Source organism: Notolabrus celidotus, chromosome 13, assembly GCF_009762535.1.
Source record: "Notolabrus celidotus isolate fNotCel1 chromosome 13, fNotCel1.pri, whole genome shotgun sequence".
Taxonomy (NCBI): Eukaryota; Metazoa; Chordata; class Actinopteri; order Labriformes; family Labridae; genus Notolabrus; species Notolabrus celidotus.
The window spans coordinates 3,914,730-3,933,411 of NC_048284.1; the positions used below are offsets into that span (position 1 = coordinate 3,914,730).

Genomic DNA, 18,682 nt, shown 5'->3' on the forward strand with positions numbered 1-18,682 from the left:
TTATGCTTCATGGCGGTGCATTTGCAGCTACACTGGACCAAACAACCAGGTCTCTGATCTGTGTTAACTTCCTCTGGATCCGCTCTGTTGCGTTCCAACTGCGTCTCTGATCCAGCAAGTTGGCGCCCCCTGTATCAGATTTGCAAGACTTCTATTTTTGCCAGATGCCGGAGCACGACGCATCAATCTCAACAGAGCAGATGGAGCGGGACAGGAAGTCAGGTTTCACCAAAACAAAATGAAAACATCCGGTTAATTTTCAGAATAAAACACTCTGTGTTATCACCAGATCGTATTTCACTTAACTACAACAACAAACCAAAGTCATGATGAGCGGAGCCAGGCCTGGAGTCAACAGGTCAGAGGTTTTCAGAGGACCAGGAAGACAACATGGATGAGGAGAGGAGGAGGAGATAAATCCTTGATTCAGTGATTGCAGTGGGAAAACTCGGTCACATGAACCGAACTCCAGCTGTCCGGTGGTCCTGCAAGTCATCCCCTACTCTCCACTCCCCACATTTCCTGTCTCTCTTCAGCTGTCAAAGTCAAAGTCTTCTTTATTGTCAAAAACTGCAGTATGCACCAGACATACAGAGGATTTTATATTATGTTTCTCTCTCAAAACATAGGAAATAGCTAGAAAAAGATATTAGCTAAAATTAAAAAGAGTAAGCTAATAAAAATAATAAAATACAGTTTTGTAACAGTGCAAAAATTTGCTATAGTGCAATTTAAAATCAAAGTGAGTGTGTGCGTTTCAGGGCCTGAGGATGACAGACCTCAGTGTTGATTAGGGGGGTTGGGGGGTCAGTGACCGGGTTAAATCTGTGAAGGGGGCAGAAAAAATAACCCACCAAAAAAACTTACTCTCCAGTCCACATTCCCTAAATCTCAACCCAATCAAGCTTCTATGGGACACGCTGGACAACTAAGTCCAATCCAAGGAGGTCCCACTTCCTAACTTCCAGGACTTAAAGGACCTCAGATAGCCCAGCACACCTCCAGAGATCCAGGTCTCATCAGGTCAGGGCTAGTTCAGCTTTAAAATGTGGCGTGTGGGAGAATACACAATAAAATAAAACTATGACCTTGCTCTGTCGTCATCATCATGCGACTAAAACACTCTTTGGGGAAGGCTGCAGGGAAGTAACAGCACATGAAGTCTCATGCCACAGTCTGGACCTGTTTGGTGTGGTCCTATCTGTACATTTTAGTCTCAACAAACTAAATATGTGCCGTCACATGTCCTGTAACCACAAGGGGGGGTTGAATTCCTGCAAACGTCTACCTCTAATGAGTAAACACATGCTTTTACTGAGCGTTGGCACTCTTCCTCACATGTGTAGGAAGCGTGTTAATCTAATTAGCTTTTTATTGTCTTAGGAACAATGGCACTCTAAAGCAGCTCAACGTGTGTGCGTGTGTGTGTGTGTGTGTGTGTGTGTGTGTGTGTGTGTGTGGTAACAGGAACTGTCACAGTTTTAGCATCTCCTAAAAATAGCACATTAGGAGCATCAACAGCTCCTTCTCACCTGAGTGACTCATCAGGCAGCCTGCGTATGGAGTCCACGTGTTGCTCCCCTTCGGCTCCTTTTCATTGAGAATTCATGAAAAAAAAATTTGGGATCTCTTTTGAAGCGTTCTAACACTCCTCCAGAAAAGGTTACTCACATCTCACCCGGCTCAGGTTATGAGAGCTCGGAGGTGTCCTGGATGACATTTATGAGGGATAAATATAAAATATGCTCCCACGTTTGGAGGCTGCAGCTCTCCTGTGCCAGTGTCTTAGTCACTGTTTTAACCCTTTGAGTGTGCAGAAAACATAAACAAGCTGCAGGTTTCTGCAGGAGTCTGAGCTCCTGTCGCTTGTGAAGCATGTGTGATGTCATTTTCGACTTTCTCATGAATGTGTGCACTTCACATCACCCTGCATAAAGAGATGTAACACCTTTATTCAGTGTGATGGAGGGAGTGTGTGCTCAGTGAGTCACATGCTTGAAAATTGATGCTGTTTTCGCTCCTGTTGACATGATATCAGGCGACGCAGACATGAGTGATTACACCTGTAAAACGCATACATTGAATTTCAAGATAATGCCTCGTCTGCTCCTAAACTTAAAGCCTCGCACGACATCTTGATCTTGTTTTCTGTCAGCGCCCGTGCTCCTGAAGCCATCAAGGGTCCGACTGGTCCACGCATTAAGTGCACCGGTGCATTCTGGCCCTGCAGGGACGATGCAATCAATATTTTTAAAACTAACAGCCTGTCTGCTTTAAAAATAATGCCTCTTTTTTTTTTTTGCAGTAAAGGTAAAAATGATAACCTTAAAATATCTCCTGTGGTTTTATGACACACCCTCAGATATGAAGCAGTGAAAGTTGAGTGTAGAGTAAAAGCTGGAAGGCGAATAAACTGCAGTATAAGTTAAGCTCCTGTGTGGTGTCCTCTATTAAAAACGCTGTAATCCTGAGGTGCTCCTTCCTTGTAATAGATGCTGTCAGTGCAGTCATTACGTCCCAGAACCTCCATGAAAAATGTGAACTTTGTCCGTGCTAAACAAAGTCAAAACTATCATTCTCAGGGCGATGATGCCCTCACTCACTTTATCTCGTGACCCCGCCTCGTTTAGCATAATTTCCAGTCTTAACACGGTTCAGCCTTTCTTTAAAATGCACCGAGCTGCTCTGACTATTATCTTTAGAGACACTAGAGGTTCTCTACTGTAAATAGAATTAGAACAATCTGCTCATATTTAACATTTATAAACACTATAACCTCTATTGTTCACTTTTATCACAGTTTAAACACTAAGTATTACCAGAATGTGTGACATATTTGATCCTGATTGGTCGAAGCCCGCTAACAATGGTGGCTAGTTAGGAACAACCTGATCACACATGTCAGATCAAATCAATCCACGTAAAGTAGTCCGTCACATTCGGCCTCTGCCTGTTGACACTGTGGTAAAAGGAGCGGAATGGAATGGAATGGAATGGAACAGACTGGAATGGAACAAACTGGAATGGAGTGGAAGTGAACGGAATGGAATGGAACAGACTGGAATGGAACAGACTGGAATGGAACAGACTGGAATGGAGCGGAATGGAATAGAGTGGAATGGAATGGAACGGACTGGAATGGAACAAACTGGAATGGAGCGGAATGGAATAGAATGGAATGGAATAGAATGGAATGGAATGGAATGGAATGGAACGGACTACAATGGAACAGACTGGAATGGAACGAACTGGAATGGAGTGGAATGGAATAGAATGGAATGGAATGGAATGGAATGGAATTGAATGGAATGGAATGGAACAGACTGGAATGGAACAAACTAGAATGGAGTGGAAGTGAACGGAATGGAATGGAACAGACTGGAATGGAACGGACTGGAATGGAATGGAACGGAATGGAACGGAGCGGAATGGAATGAACGAACTGGAATGGAGTGGAATGGAATAGAATGGAATGGAATGGAATGGAATGGAATGGAACAGACTGGAATGGAACGAACTGGAATGGAGTGGAAGTGAACGGAATGGAATGGAACAGACTGGAATGGAACAGACTGGAATGGAGCGGAATGGAATAGAGTGGAATGGAATGGAACGGACTGGAATGGAACAAACTGGAATGGAGCGGAATGGAATAGAATGGAATAGAATGGAATGGAACGGACTACAATGGAACAGACTGGAATGGAACGAACTGGAATGGAGTGGAATGGAATAGAATGGAATGGAATGGAATGGAATGGAACAGACTGGAATGGAACGAACTAGAATGGAGTGGAAGTGAACGGAATGGAATGGAACAGACTGGAATGGAACGGACTGGAATGGAATGGAACGGAATGGAACGGAGCGGAACGGAATGGAATGGAATGGAATGGAACGCACTACAATGGAACAGACTGGAATGGAACGAACTGGAATGGAGCGGAATGGAATAGAATGGAATGGAACGGACTGGAATGGAATGGACTGGAATGGAACGAACTGGAATGGAGCGGAACGGAATGGAATGGAATAGAATGATTCTGAGTGGTCAAAACCTCATAACAACAATGATTAATTCTCAACATCAGAAGCGATGCTTGAGACAGCCTGATCACACACGTCACATTAAATCAATCCCCAGAAAGTAGTTTGTCACATTCCCTCTCTGCCTGTTGACACTGTGGTAAAAAAATCCGTGTGGTCTCAGGCTGGTCTTGAGAGTGGAGAAATAATGACAGTTAGCAGGCACAGGTGTGAGTCTGGACCCCAACCATCTCTGAGAGGGAAAAGTGGAGCAACATCCTGCCCTGTGATCCAGAGCTGGTGAGAGCATCTCTAAGCTGCTGATCTCTGTAAAGTCACTCAGTTTACATGCTTGAAGCGCCAATCATACTTCTACTAGCATGACATCAGAGCAGCTTGACTCACGGTGTAGCCCGCCAACGTGACATGTGCATTGTGGAGTAGAGGACGAGAAGCTGATGGGTTTTGTTGGAGAGATAAATGTTTCTTTGTTTTCGCCTGTCAAGCAGATTTTAAATGTCCAAAAGGACCCTCGTTTCATTCTCTGACGAGTTTCATCCCTGTTGCCTCCAAATCAAACCAAACCAAAGAAATATACCACCCCCTTTTTTCTGATTACAGCTCCTATCAGATCTGGGATTATATTCTGATCAGAGTCTTTATATTAGTCATTTTTAATCCCATTAGGCCATTTTTCAAATTCTAACTTCATAAAACATGGTCAAGTAAACCCACCTGGTGTTACAAGTTGTGACATTGCCTCATTTATGTTTGAAGGTGTGTCAACTGTAAAGTTTAGAGAGGAAGTAGAGCTGAATAAGGACTGAAATGTCAACAAAGATAGTCAAGTTCATGTTGTCTGACATTACCTTCAATGGAAATGTTCAGTTCAATGTTAACTCAATCAAGGATCTGATGCTATGGAAGCTTTACCGACCCTCTGCCTGTTGACACTGTGGTAAAAGCCTTAGAGTTGAATGGAACAGAATGGAATAGAATGCTTCTGATTGGTCAAAACCTCATAACAACAGTGATTAAATCCCAACATCAGAAGCAATGCTTGAGACAACCTAATCCCACACTTCATATCAAATCAGTCCACAGAAAGTAGTCTGGCTCATTCCCCAACTCTGATCAATGAAGGTTTAGTAAAGACGTGAGACTTACTGACCATTTAAACCCCTCAACCAGCTTATACTGTATCTGTGGGCACAGAAACAAGTACAGCTGATGTCTTTCCAAACCACTTAAGGACCAGCAAACAGTTGCGGGTCGATACATTTCTCTGCAGGCAGAGTCGTCCCACATAAATTGTGCTTCTACTTCTCTGTGTCCCGGCGCCAGAGCAGCAAGGGTCACAGCTGATATCACTGGTGGTGTGCTGATCAAATGAAAACATATGCAGACGCCACAGTGCGAGTGTCATTCGCAAATCACCGCTGATTCATTGACAAATTAACAGATATTGTGTAACACGCACAGACTGAAGCGGTGTGACAGGCCCAAATGGTTTGGCAGACGACGTATCCAGGACGCTGAGAGAGCTGACAGCTTGTATTTTGACTGAGTCACTCCTGAGTATCACATTTGCTGGATGTGATATTAGTGAATTTGAACTGCTCCTCTTAAAACCTTGCAGATTTTCAGTGGGTGATTCTGGGCAGCAGAAAGAGTGGTACATGTGAAATCAAGGAGGTGCTATATATCAGTGTGTCACTACTTGTATCCGTCCCAATAGTAGTAGTAGTAGTAGTAAGCTGCACTGGTAAATATTTTCATATCAGGGATGAAGAAAGTATAGACCTTTCTGGAGTCCCTGAGCTCCCTTGTCCCGTAGGTTCCTCTTCTGAGTTGCTGCTGTGGACGTGCCAGACTCCAGCCGCTACAACTACTATCCGTCTCACCACTATCATCTCTCTCTCTTCATCTCCCTCTATCCCTCTTTCCAACCCCAACTCAGTCTCAGCAGATGTCTGTCTAACATGAGTCTGGTCCTGCTCGAGGTTTCTGCCTGTTAAAGGTGAGTTCAAAGATACTCAGACACTCTGTAGAGGTCAGGGAGGGTATGCTGGATTGTTCCTAACCCTCCACATATATCAATCAATCTTTATTTGTATAGTGCCAAGTCACAAAGAACATTATCTCAAAGCTCTTGACAAACAGAGCAGGTCTAGACCGTACTCTATGTTCTATTATTAACAAAGACCCAACATCAAGACAGGATAAGATCCAGTCCCATCTTACAGACAGGACTCAGTCTGATCTCATCTTAATCCACCATGAGCAGAGCACTTTGCAGCATTTAGCAAGTTACAGTGGCAAGGACAAACTTCCTTTAACAGGCAGAAACCTCCAGCAGGACCAGACTCATGTTAGACACACATCTGCTGAGACCGTGTTGGAGAGAGGGATAGAGTGAGATGAAGAAGGAGAGAGAGAGACGGACAGTGGCAGTTGTTGCCACTGGAGTCTGGCACGTCCTTTAACAGACAGAAACCTCGAGCAGGACTAACTTAAGTTCTGAGTCTGTCTCGATCGAGATTCTGCAGATCCAAAGGTTCCACACAGTCAGTCCAAACACTTGTCCTCTGTGTGTTAAATAAGAATATTTAAGATGGGGACTTGAATCTGATCCCACACCGGCTCTGCGAGTGTCTACTTGAGGCTGACTCCAAAAGTCAACAAGGAACCCTCTTTAGGTTCCATGTTAAAGCGTCCATTGTGTTTCCAGCCTGGTGCGAAGGACACACTTCTTTTAACAGGCAGAAACCTCCAGCAGGACCAGACTCATATTAGACGCACATCTGCTGAGACCTACCGTGTTGGAGAGAGGGATAGAGGGAGATGAAGAGAGAGAGATGATAGTGGTGAGACGGATAGTAGTAGCTGTAGCAGCTGGAGTCTGGAACGTCTACAGCAGCAGGCAGAAACCTCAAGCAGAACCAGACTCATGTTAGAGAGCCATCTGTCTCGACCGAGATTCTACAGATCCAAAAGGTTCCACAAAGTCAGTCCAAACACTTGTCCTCTGTGTGATAAATAAGAATATTTACAATGGGGACTTGCATCTGATTCCACACTGGCTCTGGGAGTGTCTACTTGAGGTTGACTCCAAAAACCAACAAGTAACCCTCTTTAGGTCCAGTGTTAAAGCACCCATTATATTTCCAGCCTGGTGCAACAACAGTTTCGGTCTCTGTCGAAAGATTCCTTTATTTCTTTGCAGCATTTAGCAAGTTACAGTGGCAAGGACAAACTTCCTTAAACAGGCAGAAACCTCCAGCAGGACCAGACTCATGTTAGACACACATCTGCTGAGACCGTGTTGGAGAGAGGGATAGAGGGAGATGAAGAGAGAGAGAGAGATGATAGTGGTGAGACGGATAGAAGTTGTTGTAGCAGCTGAAGTCTGGCATGTCCAAAACAGAAGAGATCCAGAGGAACCTAGGGGGGAGTTCAGAGACTCCAGAAAGGTCTATGTTTAGTAACTTTAATGTGACAGGAAGAGAGAGGGGAGAGATAGGATCCCAGTGTGTCAGTTCCCCAGGCAGTCTAAGCCTATAGCAGCATAACTAAGAGCTGGTCCAAGCCTGAGCCCTAATTTATTATTATTATATGTAAAAAAGGGTTTGGTCCACAAAAAGTCTTTCTGTAAGAATTAGTCGACATAAAGGAGGTCGTTTTATCAGGGTCGTCTTGTATTTAGAGCAGTACGGTAACACAAGAGTCCAGATGAGCAGCAAAGCAACCACTTCCTGAATGAGTTATATTTGAAGATCTGTTTAAACTCTCTGAATGTTTGATTAAATAAAAACTAAAGAAAAGAGCTCTTCCTCCCAATATGTCTGACAGCGGGAGCGTCAGATGGTGAGCTCCCTGGGCGCGATGAAGAAAAAATCCATAGGATTAATTTTCAGATTGCTGCGTGTTGTGTAATCAGCGTTTATTGCTCAAAGCCGGGGGATAATGAACAGCTGTGTGTTTTAATTGATCCTGCATCATCAAGCCATAAAGACGCTGTCCTTGGGAAGCTGGTTTTACTGTTTTTCTCTACTCGGTAAAAGTAATGTCCTCTTAATGGAAAGCAGATGTGGAGAGTAAAATTATAACATTTTGTTGGACTTTAGTTAAAACTGTTCAACTTTACTCTCTTTGTGTCTCCTGTCTGATCTGGCTCTACTTCAAATCAGAAACAACACGTCCACCTGTAACATGAGTCTGGTCCTGCTGGAGGTTTCTGCCTGTTAAAGGAAGTTTGTTCTTGCCACTGTAACTTGCTAAATCCTGCAAAGGAATAAAGGAACAAGCAACAGAGACTGAAATTGTTGTTGCACCAGGCTGGAAACATAATGGGTGCTTCAACACTGGATCTAAAGAGGGTTCCTTGTTGGTTTGTGGAGTCAGCCTCAAGTTGACACTCGCAGAGCCGGTGTGGAATCAGATTCAAGTCCCCATTGTAAATATTCTTATTATCACACAGAGGACAAGTGTTTGGACTGACTGTGTGGAAACTTTTGGATCTGTAGAATCTTGGTGGAAACAGATGGCTCTCTAACATGACATGAGTCTAGTCCTGCTCGAGTTTTCTGCCTGTTAAAGGACGTACCAGACTCCAGCGGCAACAACTGCTACTATCGGTCTCATCACTATCATCTCGCTCTCTTCATCCCTCTCTCCACCTCGGTCTCAGCAGATGTGTGTCTAACATGAGTCTGGTCCTGCTGGAGGTTTCTGCCTGTTAAAGGAAGTTTGTTCTTGCCACTGTAACTTGCTAAATGCTGCAAAGGAATAAAGGAACAAGCGACAGAGACCGAAACTGTTGTTGCACCAGGCTGGAAACATAATGGGGGCTTTAACACTAGACCTAAAGAGGGTTACTTGTTGGCTTTTGGAGTCAACCTCAAGTAGACACTCCCAGAGCAGGTGTGGAATCAGATTCAAGTCCCCATTGTAAATATTCTTATCATCACACAGAGGACAAGTGTTTGGACTGACTGTGTGGAAACATTTGGATCTGTAAAATCTTGGTGGAGACAGATGGCTCTCTAACATGACATGAGTCTAGACCTGCTCGAGTTTTCTGCCTGTTAAAGGACGTACCAGACTCCAGCGGCAACAACTGCTACTATCGGTCTCATCACTGTCATCTCTCTCTCTTCATCCCCCTCTATCCCTCTCTCCAACTCGGTCTCAGCAGATGTGTGTCTAACATGAGCCTGTTCCTGCTGGAGGTTTCTGCCTGTTAAAGGAAGTTTGTCCTTGCCACTGTAACTTGCTAAATGCTGCAAAGGAATAAAGGAACAAGCAACAGAGACTGAAATTGTTGTTGCACCAGGCTGGAAACATAATGGGTGCTTCAACACTGGATCTAAAGAGGGTTCCTTGTTGGTTTGTGGAGTCAGCCTCAAGTAGACACTCGCAGAGCCAGTGTGGAATCAGATTCAAGTCCCCATCATAAATATTCTTATTATCACACAGAGGACAAGTGTTTGGACTGACTGTGTGGAACCTTTTGGATCTGTAGAATCTTGGTGGAGACAGATGGCTCTCTAACACGAGTCTGGTTCTGCTTGAGGTTTCTGCCTGCTGCTGTGGATGTGCCAGACTCCAGCTGCTACAACCACTACTATCCGTCTCACCACTATCATCTCTCTCTCTCTCTTCATCTCCCTCTATTTCTCTCTCCAACACGGTCTCAGCAGATGTGTGTCCAACATGAGTCTGGTCCTGCTGGAGGTTTCTGCCTGTTAAAGGAAGTTTGTCCTTGCCACTGTAACTTACTAAATGCTGCAAAGTGCTCTGCTCATGGTGGATTAAGATGAGATAAGATCAAGTCCTGTTAGTAAGAGGGGACTGGACCTCATCCTATTTTGGTGTTGGGTCTTAATAATTTAACAGAGTACGGTCTAGACCTGCTCTGTTTGCAGAGTCTTGAGATAACGTTTGTTGTGATTTGGCGCTAAATAAATAAAGATTGATTTATTGATTGATTGTTTTGACCTAGCTGCCAGTAGCTTGGGCGATCAAATGTAAAGTTTTAAATTAAATACGATTTTCTCTGTCCCTCTGTTTTCAGTAGCTTATGGATGGAGGAGCAGTTAAGTGATATCAATTGTGACATTTCCCATATTTGTACAAGTTTCAAAGCCAATCAGTAAAACAGCAGTCAGTCTCTCTCTCCCTCTCCCTCTCGCCCTCTCCCTCTCCCTCTCTCTCCCTCTCTCTCTCTCTCTCTCTCTCTAACTCTCTCACCCTCTCCTTCTCTCTCCCTCTCTCTCTCTCTCTCTCTCTTCATCTCCCTCTATCCCTCTCTCCAACACGGTCTCAGCAGATGTGTGTCTAACATGAGTCTGGTCCTGCTGGAGGTTTCTGCCTGTTAGAGGGAGTTGGTCCTTATAAAAATATCTATATATTCAATTTTTAATGTTTCTGACAGTTCTTCGAAAGTTTAAAGACTTAATTTTACCAGTGCCAAGCCAAACAAGTTCCATTAAAGTTACTAACCATAGACCTTTCTGGAGTCCCTGAGCTCCCTTGTCTCGTAGGTTCCTCTGGATCTCTGCTGCTGTGGACGTGCCAGACTCCAGCTGCTACAACTACTACTATCCGTCTCATCGCTATCATCTCTCTCTCTCTTCGTCTCCCTCTATCCCTCTCTCCAACATGGTCTCAGCAGATGTGTGTCTAACATGAGTCTGGTCCTGCTGGAGGTTTCTGCCTGTTTAAGGAAGTTTGTCCTTGCCACTGTAACTTGCTAAATGCTGCAAAGTGCTCTGCTCATGGTGGATTAAGATGAGATCACACTGAGTCCTGTCTGTAAGATGGGACTGGATCTGATCCTGTCTTGATGTTGGGTCTTTGTTAATGATAGAACATAGAGTACGGTCTAGACTCTGTTTGGAAAGAGTCTGAGGATAACGTTTGTTGTGATTTGGCGCTTTATAAATAAAGATTGATTGATTTTCAGCTTTTTGTCTAGCTGTATGATTTTACATATGAAGAGATGTGATGTGAATCATGTTTTCATATTCATTGATATTATCTCCAAACTGCTTTCTTTGATACCATTAGAGCCGCAGCTGAAATATTAAACTGTCTTTAAATACACGCCACAGGAAGGATCGCAGCAAAAAATCAATTTGAGGGAACAAACAGGAGTTATTGTTGTCGGATCTTTTGCTCACTAATGATGGACAGTGATATTATAGGTTAATAAGCTCATTCAATCTCAGCAATTGTTTCCACGTCTGCCAGTTCTGCTTTCATTTTCTAAACACAGCTGTGTGGATTCTGTGTTGAGCTTCCTCACATCATAGTTTGTTCAAAGTTTTTGAATATGACAGCAAACACGCTCCTGTCTGTGATTGGTCAGATGTTGCTAACCCCACCTCTTTCATGTGAACACACTCACAGTAACTCTAGGTTGATTTATCATGCTGTAATCAGATCTGTGGGACCGCTTGGTGTGATCTCCTGCAGGGTCAGTGAACCAGGTAACCCAAAGATACCCCTGTGTTATTGATCTCTCTGTGTGTACTCACAGCCAGCAGGCGGTTCTTCTCCTTCTCTGCGTCTTTCAGGGCGTTCTCCAGGGTCACTCTGTGTTTCTTGGCGACCTCTTCCAGAGCTCTGGCCTGGCCCTCCTTCATCTGGCTGGCGTCGTCTTCGGCCCGAACTCGCATGCTGTTCATGTCCTTCTCGTGGGCCAACTTCTCGTCGCGCAGGGTCTGACAGAGAGGCAGGAGATTAATGACGTGAACACGGACACACACACACAAATTGATCAAATGTGCTCAAAGGCAAGGCGGGTGTTATGATGGAGCACACACACACACACACACACACAGAAAGTTTGGGCTGACGTTCGCACCATATGCTGCAGACATATTGACAGTGATGGCAAAGTGACGGCAGAGGAATGAATCCTGCAGACTGGATCGCTCTCTGTTTCTATCCTTCTCAGCGTCTGACTCTCAGATTTGTTTGTAAGAAAAACAAACGATGAAAAAAAGACTGTTATTAAAGGAGCGTTGAAATATCTAATCAGTTGAAAACACAACCCTTCCATCAGATCTCAGAGTCTGGAGTGCATCTGGAATGACAGATGCAGTCAAGTGATATTTCCTTGAGCACCGGCCTTGTTAGCGTTACAGCTCCGCCTGTCAGGATGACGAGGGTGGGCCTTCAAATTCTTTGTTTTTTCTTTAACCAGTGGAAGAGGAAGCATTTAGATTTTAAGGCTGACAACACACGACCAGCTGTCCAGGCTTGCTGACAATCCCTGTTTCTGAGAGAGGTGATTTTCTTTTCTCATAAATCTCTCGACCCCTTTACGGTCTACGTCGTCAAAGAGGTGCGTGCTCATTTTGGCATCAGAAGCAGCGTTTAGCTCCGTTCATTCAGACGAGTAAGCAAGCTTTAAACCAGGGGCGTCAAACTCATTTCAGTTCAGGGGCCACATACAGCCGTAGTTGATCTGAAGTGGGCCGGACCAGTAAAATCACAACATAATAACCTATAAATAACAACAACTCAAACTGTTTCCCTTTGTTTTAGTGCAAAAGAGTGCATTCTGAAATCATCACATTTAATAAACTATCTACAAAAAGAGATCTTGTATTTTTCACCATGATGTGTCTCATAGTGGGCCAAATATTTGACTCTTTAAGCCCTGAAACCTGCTGCAAACACATCAAACACACAGGTTACCCATTCACCTGACACACAGAGTGTAATGTTTACAGGAAAAGAACAGATAGGTTATAATAATGAAGAAGGTAAAGTTGATTATTTTGGACCCCTCAGCTCCAGCATGAACAGTTTGCTTGCTGGACAGTGTTGTGTTAGAAGTTAGTGGATCGCTAAAAAACTTATTCTCCTTACATGGAAGTCCACCTCACCACCCTGTTTCTTGCACTGGCTTAAGGACATGCTATATGTTTTACAAATGGAAAAGCTGCGTTTGCACAAACCCAACACACAGAGTAAATTTGAGAAAGTTTGGGGACCTTTTTTGGCACAATGTCACATTGACCCGTCAATATAGGAGGGAATTGGTGAGCCCTTAAACCTCTTTCCACCAACTATTCATGTCGCCTTACCTTATTGCTGAGTTGTTACTTTAGTGATAAAAATTATGAAACACTATTTATGTATCTCTGTGAACTGGCAGCACTGTTTTTGTTTTGTTCTTCTTTGGTTGTTTTTGTTTATTTTCTCTCTGATAATACTTATCAGTACCATACTCTTTGTTTGTTTACTTAGGTGTTTCACTTTGTATTGTATGGTGCTCTGTTTACGACATACTTCACTTTGTAAAAACGAAAAACTATAAATAAAATATTGAAAAAAAGGATCATTTTTTAGAGCTCTAAAAAAATGTCCCTGAAAAAAAACGCCTTTAAGGTGCGCTCAGTCAGCACTATGATTTTATGCAACCCCCAGAGGACAAATTTGAAATAGTAGTTACTTTTATTGAAAAATTGCAGTTAAAGTCTTCTCTGTAATTTTTTCTGCGGGCCGGATTGGAACCTCTGGCGGGCCGGTTTTGGCCCACGGGCCGCATGTTTGACATCCCTGCTTTAAACACTGAATTAAAACTGTTGGTAGCATTAAAGTGTCTGGTTGTCAGAATCCATACTCCACCACGGACTCAAGCTCTCCAGAATTCAGACACAACTACCGCTGTTTACGGGAATTTTGGAAATATTCCAAATTGGAAACTTTCCATGGGAGTTAATGGGAATTGAGGGGAATTAACTGGAAAGGTATCATATCCAAGCAGGGAATATTTGTTTTGTTATAAGGCAAGGCAAGGCAAGGCAAGGCAAGGCAGCTTTATTTGTATAGCGCATTTCATACACGAGGGCAACTCAATGTGCTTTACATTAAAACATTAAAAGCATTGGAGACATTCAGACAGGCATAAAAGAACACAATGAAAATGACAACTATGATAAAACAGAAAAGAAAAGGAAAATTAGAAATATATTAAAAATTACATTAAAATTTTAAATTAAAGTTGGTTAAAATAAGCTAAGATAGAAAGGCAGTGGCAAATAAAAAAGTCTTAATCTGTGATTTAAAAGAGGTGAGAGTTGGAGCAGACCTGCAGCTTTCAGGGAGTGTGTTCCAGATATGTGGTGCATAATGACTAAACGCTGCTTCACCATGTTTCGTTCTGACTCTAGGAACTGAAAGCAGACCAGTACCTGATGACCTCAGAGGTCTAGGTGGTTCATAAAGTAGCAGCAAATCAGCCTAAACCATTCAGTGCTTTATAAACCATCAGCAGGATTTTAAAGTCTATTCTCTGACAGACAGAAAGCCAGTGTAGGGATCTAAGAACTGGAGTGATGTGGTCTACTTTTTTGGTCCTTGTTAGGACTCGAGCAGCAGCATTCTGTAAGAGCTGCAGTCGTCTGATGGACTTTTTAGGGAGTCCTGTAAAGACCCCGTTACAGTAGTCTAGTCTGCTAAAGATAAATGCATGGACGAGTTTTTCTGCATCCTGCTGAGACATGAGTCCTTTAATCCTTGATATATTCTGAAGGTGATAATAGGCTGACTTTGTAATTGTCTTAATGTGGCTGCTGAAATTAAGGTCTGAGTCTAAGATTACACCAAGGTTTCTGGCTTGGTTTGAACATTTCATCGTTGCAGATTGGAGCTGAGCAGTGACCTTTAACCTTTCTTCCTCCAAAAACAATCATTTCAGTTTTTTCTTTGTTTAAGTGAAGAAAGTTCTGTCTCTCGTCCAGTCATTGATTTGTTCAATGCATTTACTCAGTATTTGTATGGGACTATAATCCCCTGGTGATATGGTGATGTAAATGTGTGTGTCATCTGCATAGCTGTGGTATTTTATTTGGTTGTTTCTTATTATCTGACTTAAGGGGAGCATGTAGATGTTGAATAGTAGAGTATAAGCAGACATCCATCCAAAATAATACAATTAAAACAGATTTGTTTGTAAGTCGAACTTTACCAAATGTTAAATATTTTATTGAACAATCAATTCTTTCATTGAAGAACAAAAACACGAATTTTGAGTTAAATATTACTCATCCCCTCGACCCAACCCATTCCAAATTTAACAAAAATGCAATCCTAACAAAGTCCCATTCAAAATGTTGAATGAAAAGAGCCGCTCTCCCTCCAAAAAAGTCCCATTCAACATGCAAATAAAAAAGTATCTTCCCTCAAGCTTCTCAAGCCTCTGCAGGATTCTAGAAATCATCTGTGCTTCATGTGATGGAGGAATGCACAGTGCATGTAGGGGGCGTGGTCTCAAAAGCCCTGCAGTAAGCAGTGTGCTATGTGCATGTGATTGAGGAATAGCAGAGATATTCAACTGTACTTGCATGAAATCTGGTTGCTTTAGTCAGGATTATGCTAGAATACATTTTCCCCAACTATATTTAACTTGCCTATTAAGAGCCAACCTTCAATTTAGTAAATTCCCATGGAAAGTTTCCAACTTTGAAAATGTCCCAGAATTTTGCATCCCTAATCAGAAGAGAACTACCCTACAGGTTTTAAACTGGAGAGATGATAGAGGACAGAAGTGGCAAACAGCCAGAAGAAGAGTCTACGAGGGCGCAGAGGAGACCTTTATGAAGTCCTGATGATTTAAGTCGTTACTGTATATCGTGCTGCAGACAAATAAGAACAAATGTCCTCCATAAAAAGGAGGAGTGCTTTCAGTATGCTAATGAAACCCTGATACAGTGTGGATCTCTACGCTGGTCACAGGAAACAGTGATTTTCCAGGGAAATGAGAAAAGAAACAACTAATCTGCAGCCCATTTTCTTTTTGTTTAATCAGGGGAGCAGCTGTTTGTTCGCTGCATGTGTTTTGACGAAATTTTAATTAGCCAAACTTTGCCAAAAAAAGCCTCCGGGGAGGGAAATATCCATTACTGGAGCTGGCATTAGACACGGCGAATGATTACTAAAGCAAACAAAGACGCTCTTTGAGAGAATGTTTCCAAAGCGGATAAAAGTTTCTAAAACACTTTTTCTCTGCAGAACATTTTCACTTCACAATCTGTTCCTGGTCGTCTCCTGACAACCAGGAGAGGACTTCTTTTGTGGGTTTTCAGAAGTGACTCTTTTTTTATCGGCGAGTTCAGACTGTTCAGATTTCTACTGAAGCACTCTCCTCACAGAGATATTAAAGGTGACATATCATGCAAAATTGACTTTTTAATGGTTCTTTACCTGAAATATGTTTCCCTGGCATGTCTACAAACCCCCCGAGAATGAAAAAAATCCATTCTGCCCCTGTTCTGATTTCTCCACCTTTCTGTAAATGTGTGTGAAACGAGCCGTTTCAGACTTCCGTGTTTTTGTTACGTAACAACAATATCCTGTATGTCACGGAGTCAGAGCTCAGAGCTTGTTCAGCCCATAGACTGTATAAAGTAATACTGAATCCCTCCCCCGTTTTTCATTACCTGCACAAATGTGTGCTAACAAGGAGCTTAGGAGGGAGGCATGCTAGTTGGAGGCTGTCTTAATAAACACAAAGGTCGGTTTTACTCCCCACGTCTGCAGATTTGAAGATCTAGTGGATGATTTGTATTTGTCATGGATAAGTGCTAGCGCTAATTAGCATAGCCACATAGCTATATGTTCATAGCTGTAGCTGTAGCTGTAGCTGTAGCTGTAGCTGTAGCTGTAGCTGTAGCTGTAGCTGTAGCTGTGTACCAAGACACACGTCTACATACTGACAAATAAAACAACAAGAAACACTAAATCTGTGACCAATCCTTCATAAAAGGTCCTGCTGCCTTTCTGGCAGAGATCGGTTTTACTCTCCACGTCTGCAGATATGAAGATCTAGTGGATGATTTTTATTTATCATGGATAAGTGCTAGCGCTAGTTAGCATAGCCACATAGCTACATGTTCGTAGCTGTGTACCAAGACACACGTCGACATACTGATAAATAAAACAACAAGAAACACTAAATCTGTGACCAATCGTTCAGAAAGGTCCTGCTACAGGCGCCTCTCCATCAGGATCAGATTCAGAGGGTTGAAGTAGCGCGATCTCTGAGCAGCCGTGTATATTCAGCCAACATGTAAACATTAGATCAACGTGCTGGAGAGCCGAGGCACATCCACTTCTGGAGGGGGCGTGGTCAGAGAGAAAACAGAGTGTTCTGATGAGGAATGAAGAAGAGGACTTTTCAGGCATGCCAAAATCTGATTTCAAAGTGTTTTTTTGAGCATAAACTTTAAAGACATGTTTTGGGGACCTCTTAGACCAATATATATTGATGAAAAAAGCGTGATATGTCCCCTTTAACAACAAGACAGGCAAAGTATGCAACAAGCACAGAGCTGCTGTATAAATGGACTCATGATTTAAACGTTCTTCATCATAGGGTTTGTTTCATTCACGTTTACATTCTACAAGTTACAAAAATAAAGTCATAAATCAATATGAAAAGAGTTGTTATAGAAAGAAATAAGTCTTAATTACATGCCATGGATAATCTATGTAGCTAAATGAACGTGGATTATCTCATGAAGTTACACTCAGGTTAGGATGAGAACAGAGGTTGCAGAAGCATTCACAGGCTGTCTATTAGTGGATCCTTCTTCAGAACAGATTCTGTTTTTTGCACAATCGATAAATCCTGATGATCATGACAACGTGGTGCTGATGTACTGAAAGATTGAGCATTCACTTGTTTCTGAAAGCTATTAAGTTTAACTTCACAAGATGCTCCACTATCCTTAATATAGTGCAGAAAGCTGCTCTTCTGATCTTCCCCTTCAAAATACCATCCAGGCTAAATGTAGACTGAAATGATTATGAACATTTGACTTTTTAACTCATAAGTTTACACATTTATTGCCTTAATTTTACAACCTTCATCTCAAAGTCCTATATTGTTTACTATTGGTGGCGCTAATGCTCCGTCATACATGGAACAGCTGTTAGCACATGTTGACGTTTGGTCACAGGTCGGTTCTAAAGATGCCGCCGCGAATGCTGTGTGACGTCACGTGAAACCCATGAATAATCAACTCTTTGATGCTCTTGTTTACCATTATTTACCACGACACAAAACAGGTCATATAAGTATCAAATAATAGAAAAAGAAGCAGTTTAAATTAAGAGATTTTTGTCTGTTGAATGGTCGTCAGAGAGGCTTTGAGGACTGCCTGCCTTAATACAGATTCAGACAAACTCAATTTCAGTATATTTCTCTCACATGTATGAAGATAAAAATCAATAAGTTGAAAAGGAACAATATATGGGGCGCTGGTGGACTAGCGGTCTAAGCGCACCATATACAGAGGCTACAGTCCTCGTTGCAAGGGTCGCCGGTTCGATTCCTGGCCGGTGGACCATTTCCTGCATGTCTTCCCCCACTCTCTAATCCCCACATTTCCTGTCTCTCTTCAGCTGTCTGATAAAATAAAGGCAAAAAGGCCAAAAATATAACTTTAAAAAAAAAAAGAACAATATTTAGCTGATTTGAAACAGTCATATCTGCAGACATATCTGCGGTGTCCCTCAAGGGTCTGTACTTGGTCCATTGCTCTTCACAATATACATGCTCCCCCTTGGTCATATCATCAGCCAGTATGAACTTTCATTCCATTCTTATGCCGACGACACCCAGCTGTACATCAAA

The 18,682-nt window shown here is 42.6% G+C and overlaps 1 protein-coding gene across 2 annotated transcripts in view; it reads right to left on the minus strand.

Annotated features, from left to right (window-relative positions):
• Positions 1–18,682, minus strand: part of fam184a (family with sequence similarity 184 member A) — a 296,890-nt gene that overhangs the window by 127,154 nt on the left and 151,054 nt on the right. For both annotated transcript variants that reach the window (XM_034699996.1, XM_034699997.1), the window contains exon 9: positions 11,568–11,753. In XM_034699996.1, the coding sequence (XP_034555887.1) occupies positions 11,568–11,753 (186 nt within the window). The remainder of the gene's footprint in view (positions 1–11,567; positions 11,754–18,682) is intronic.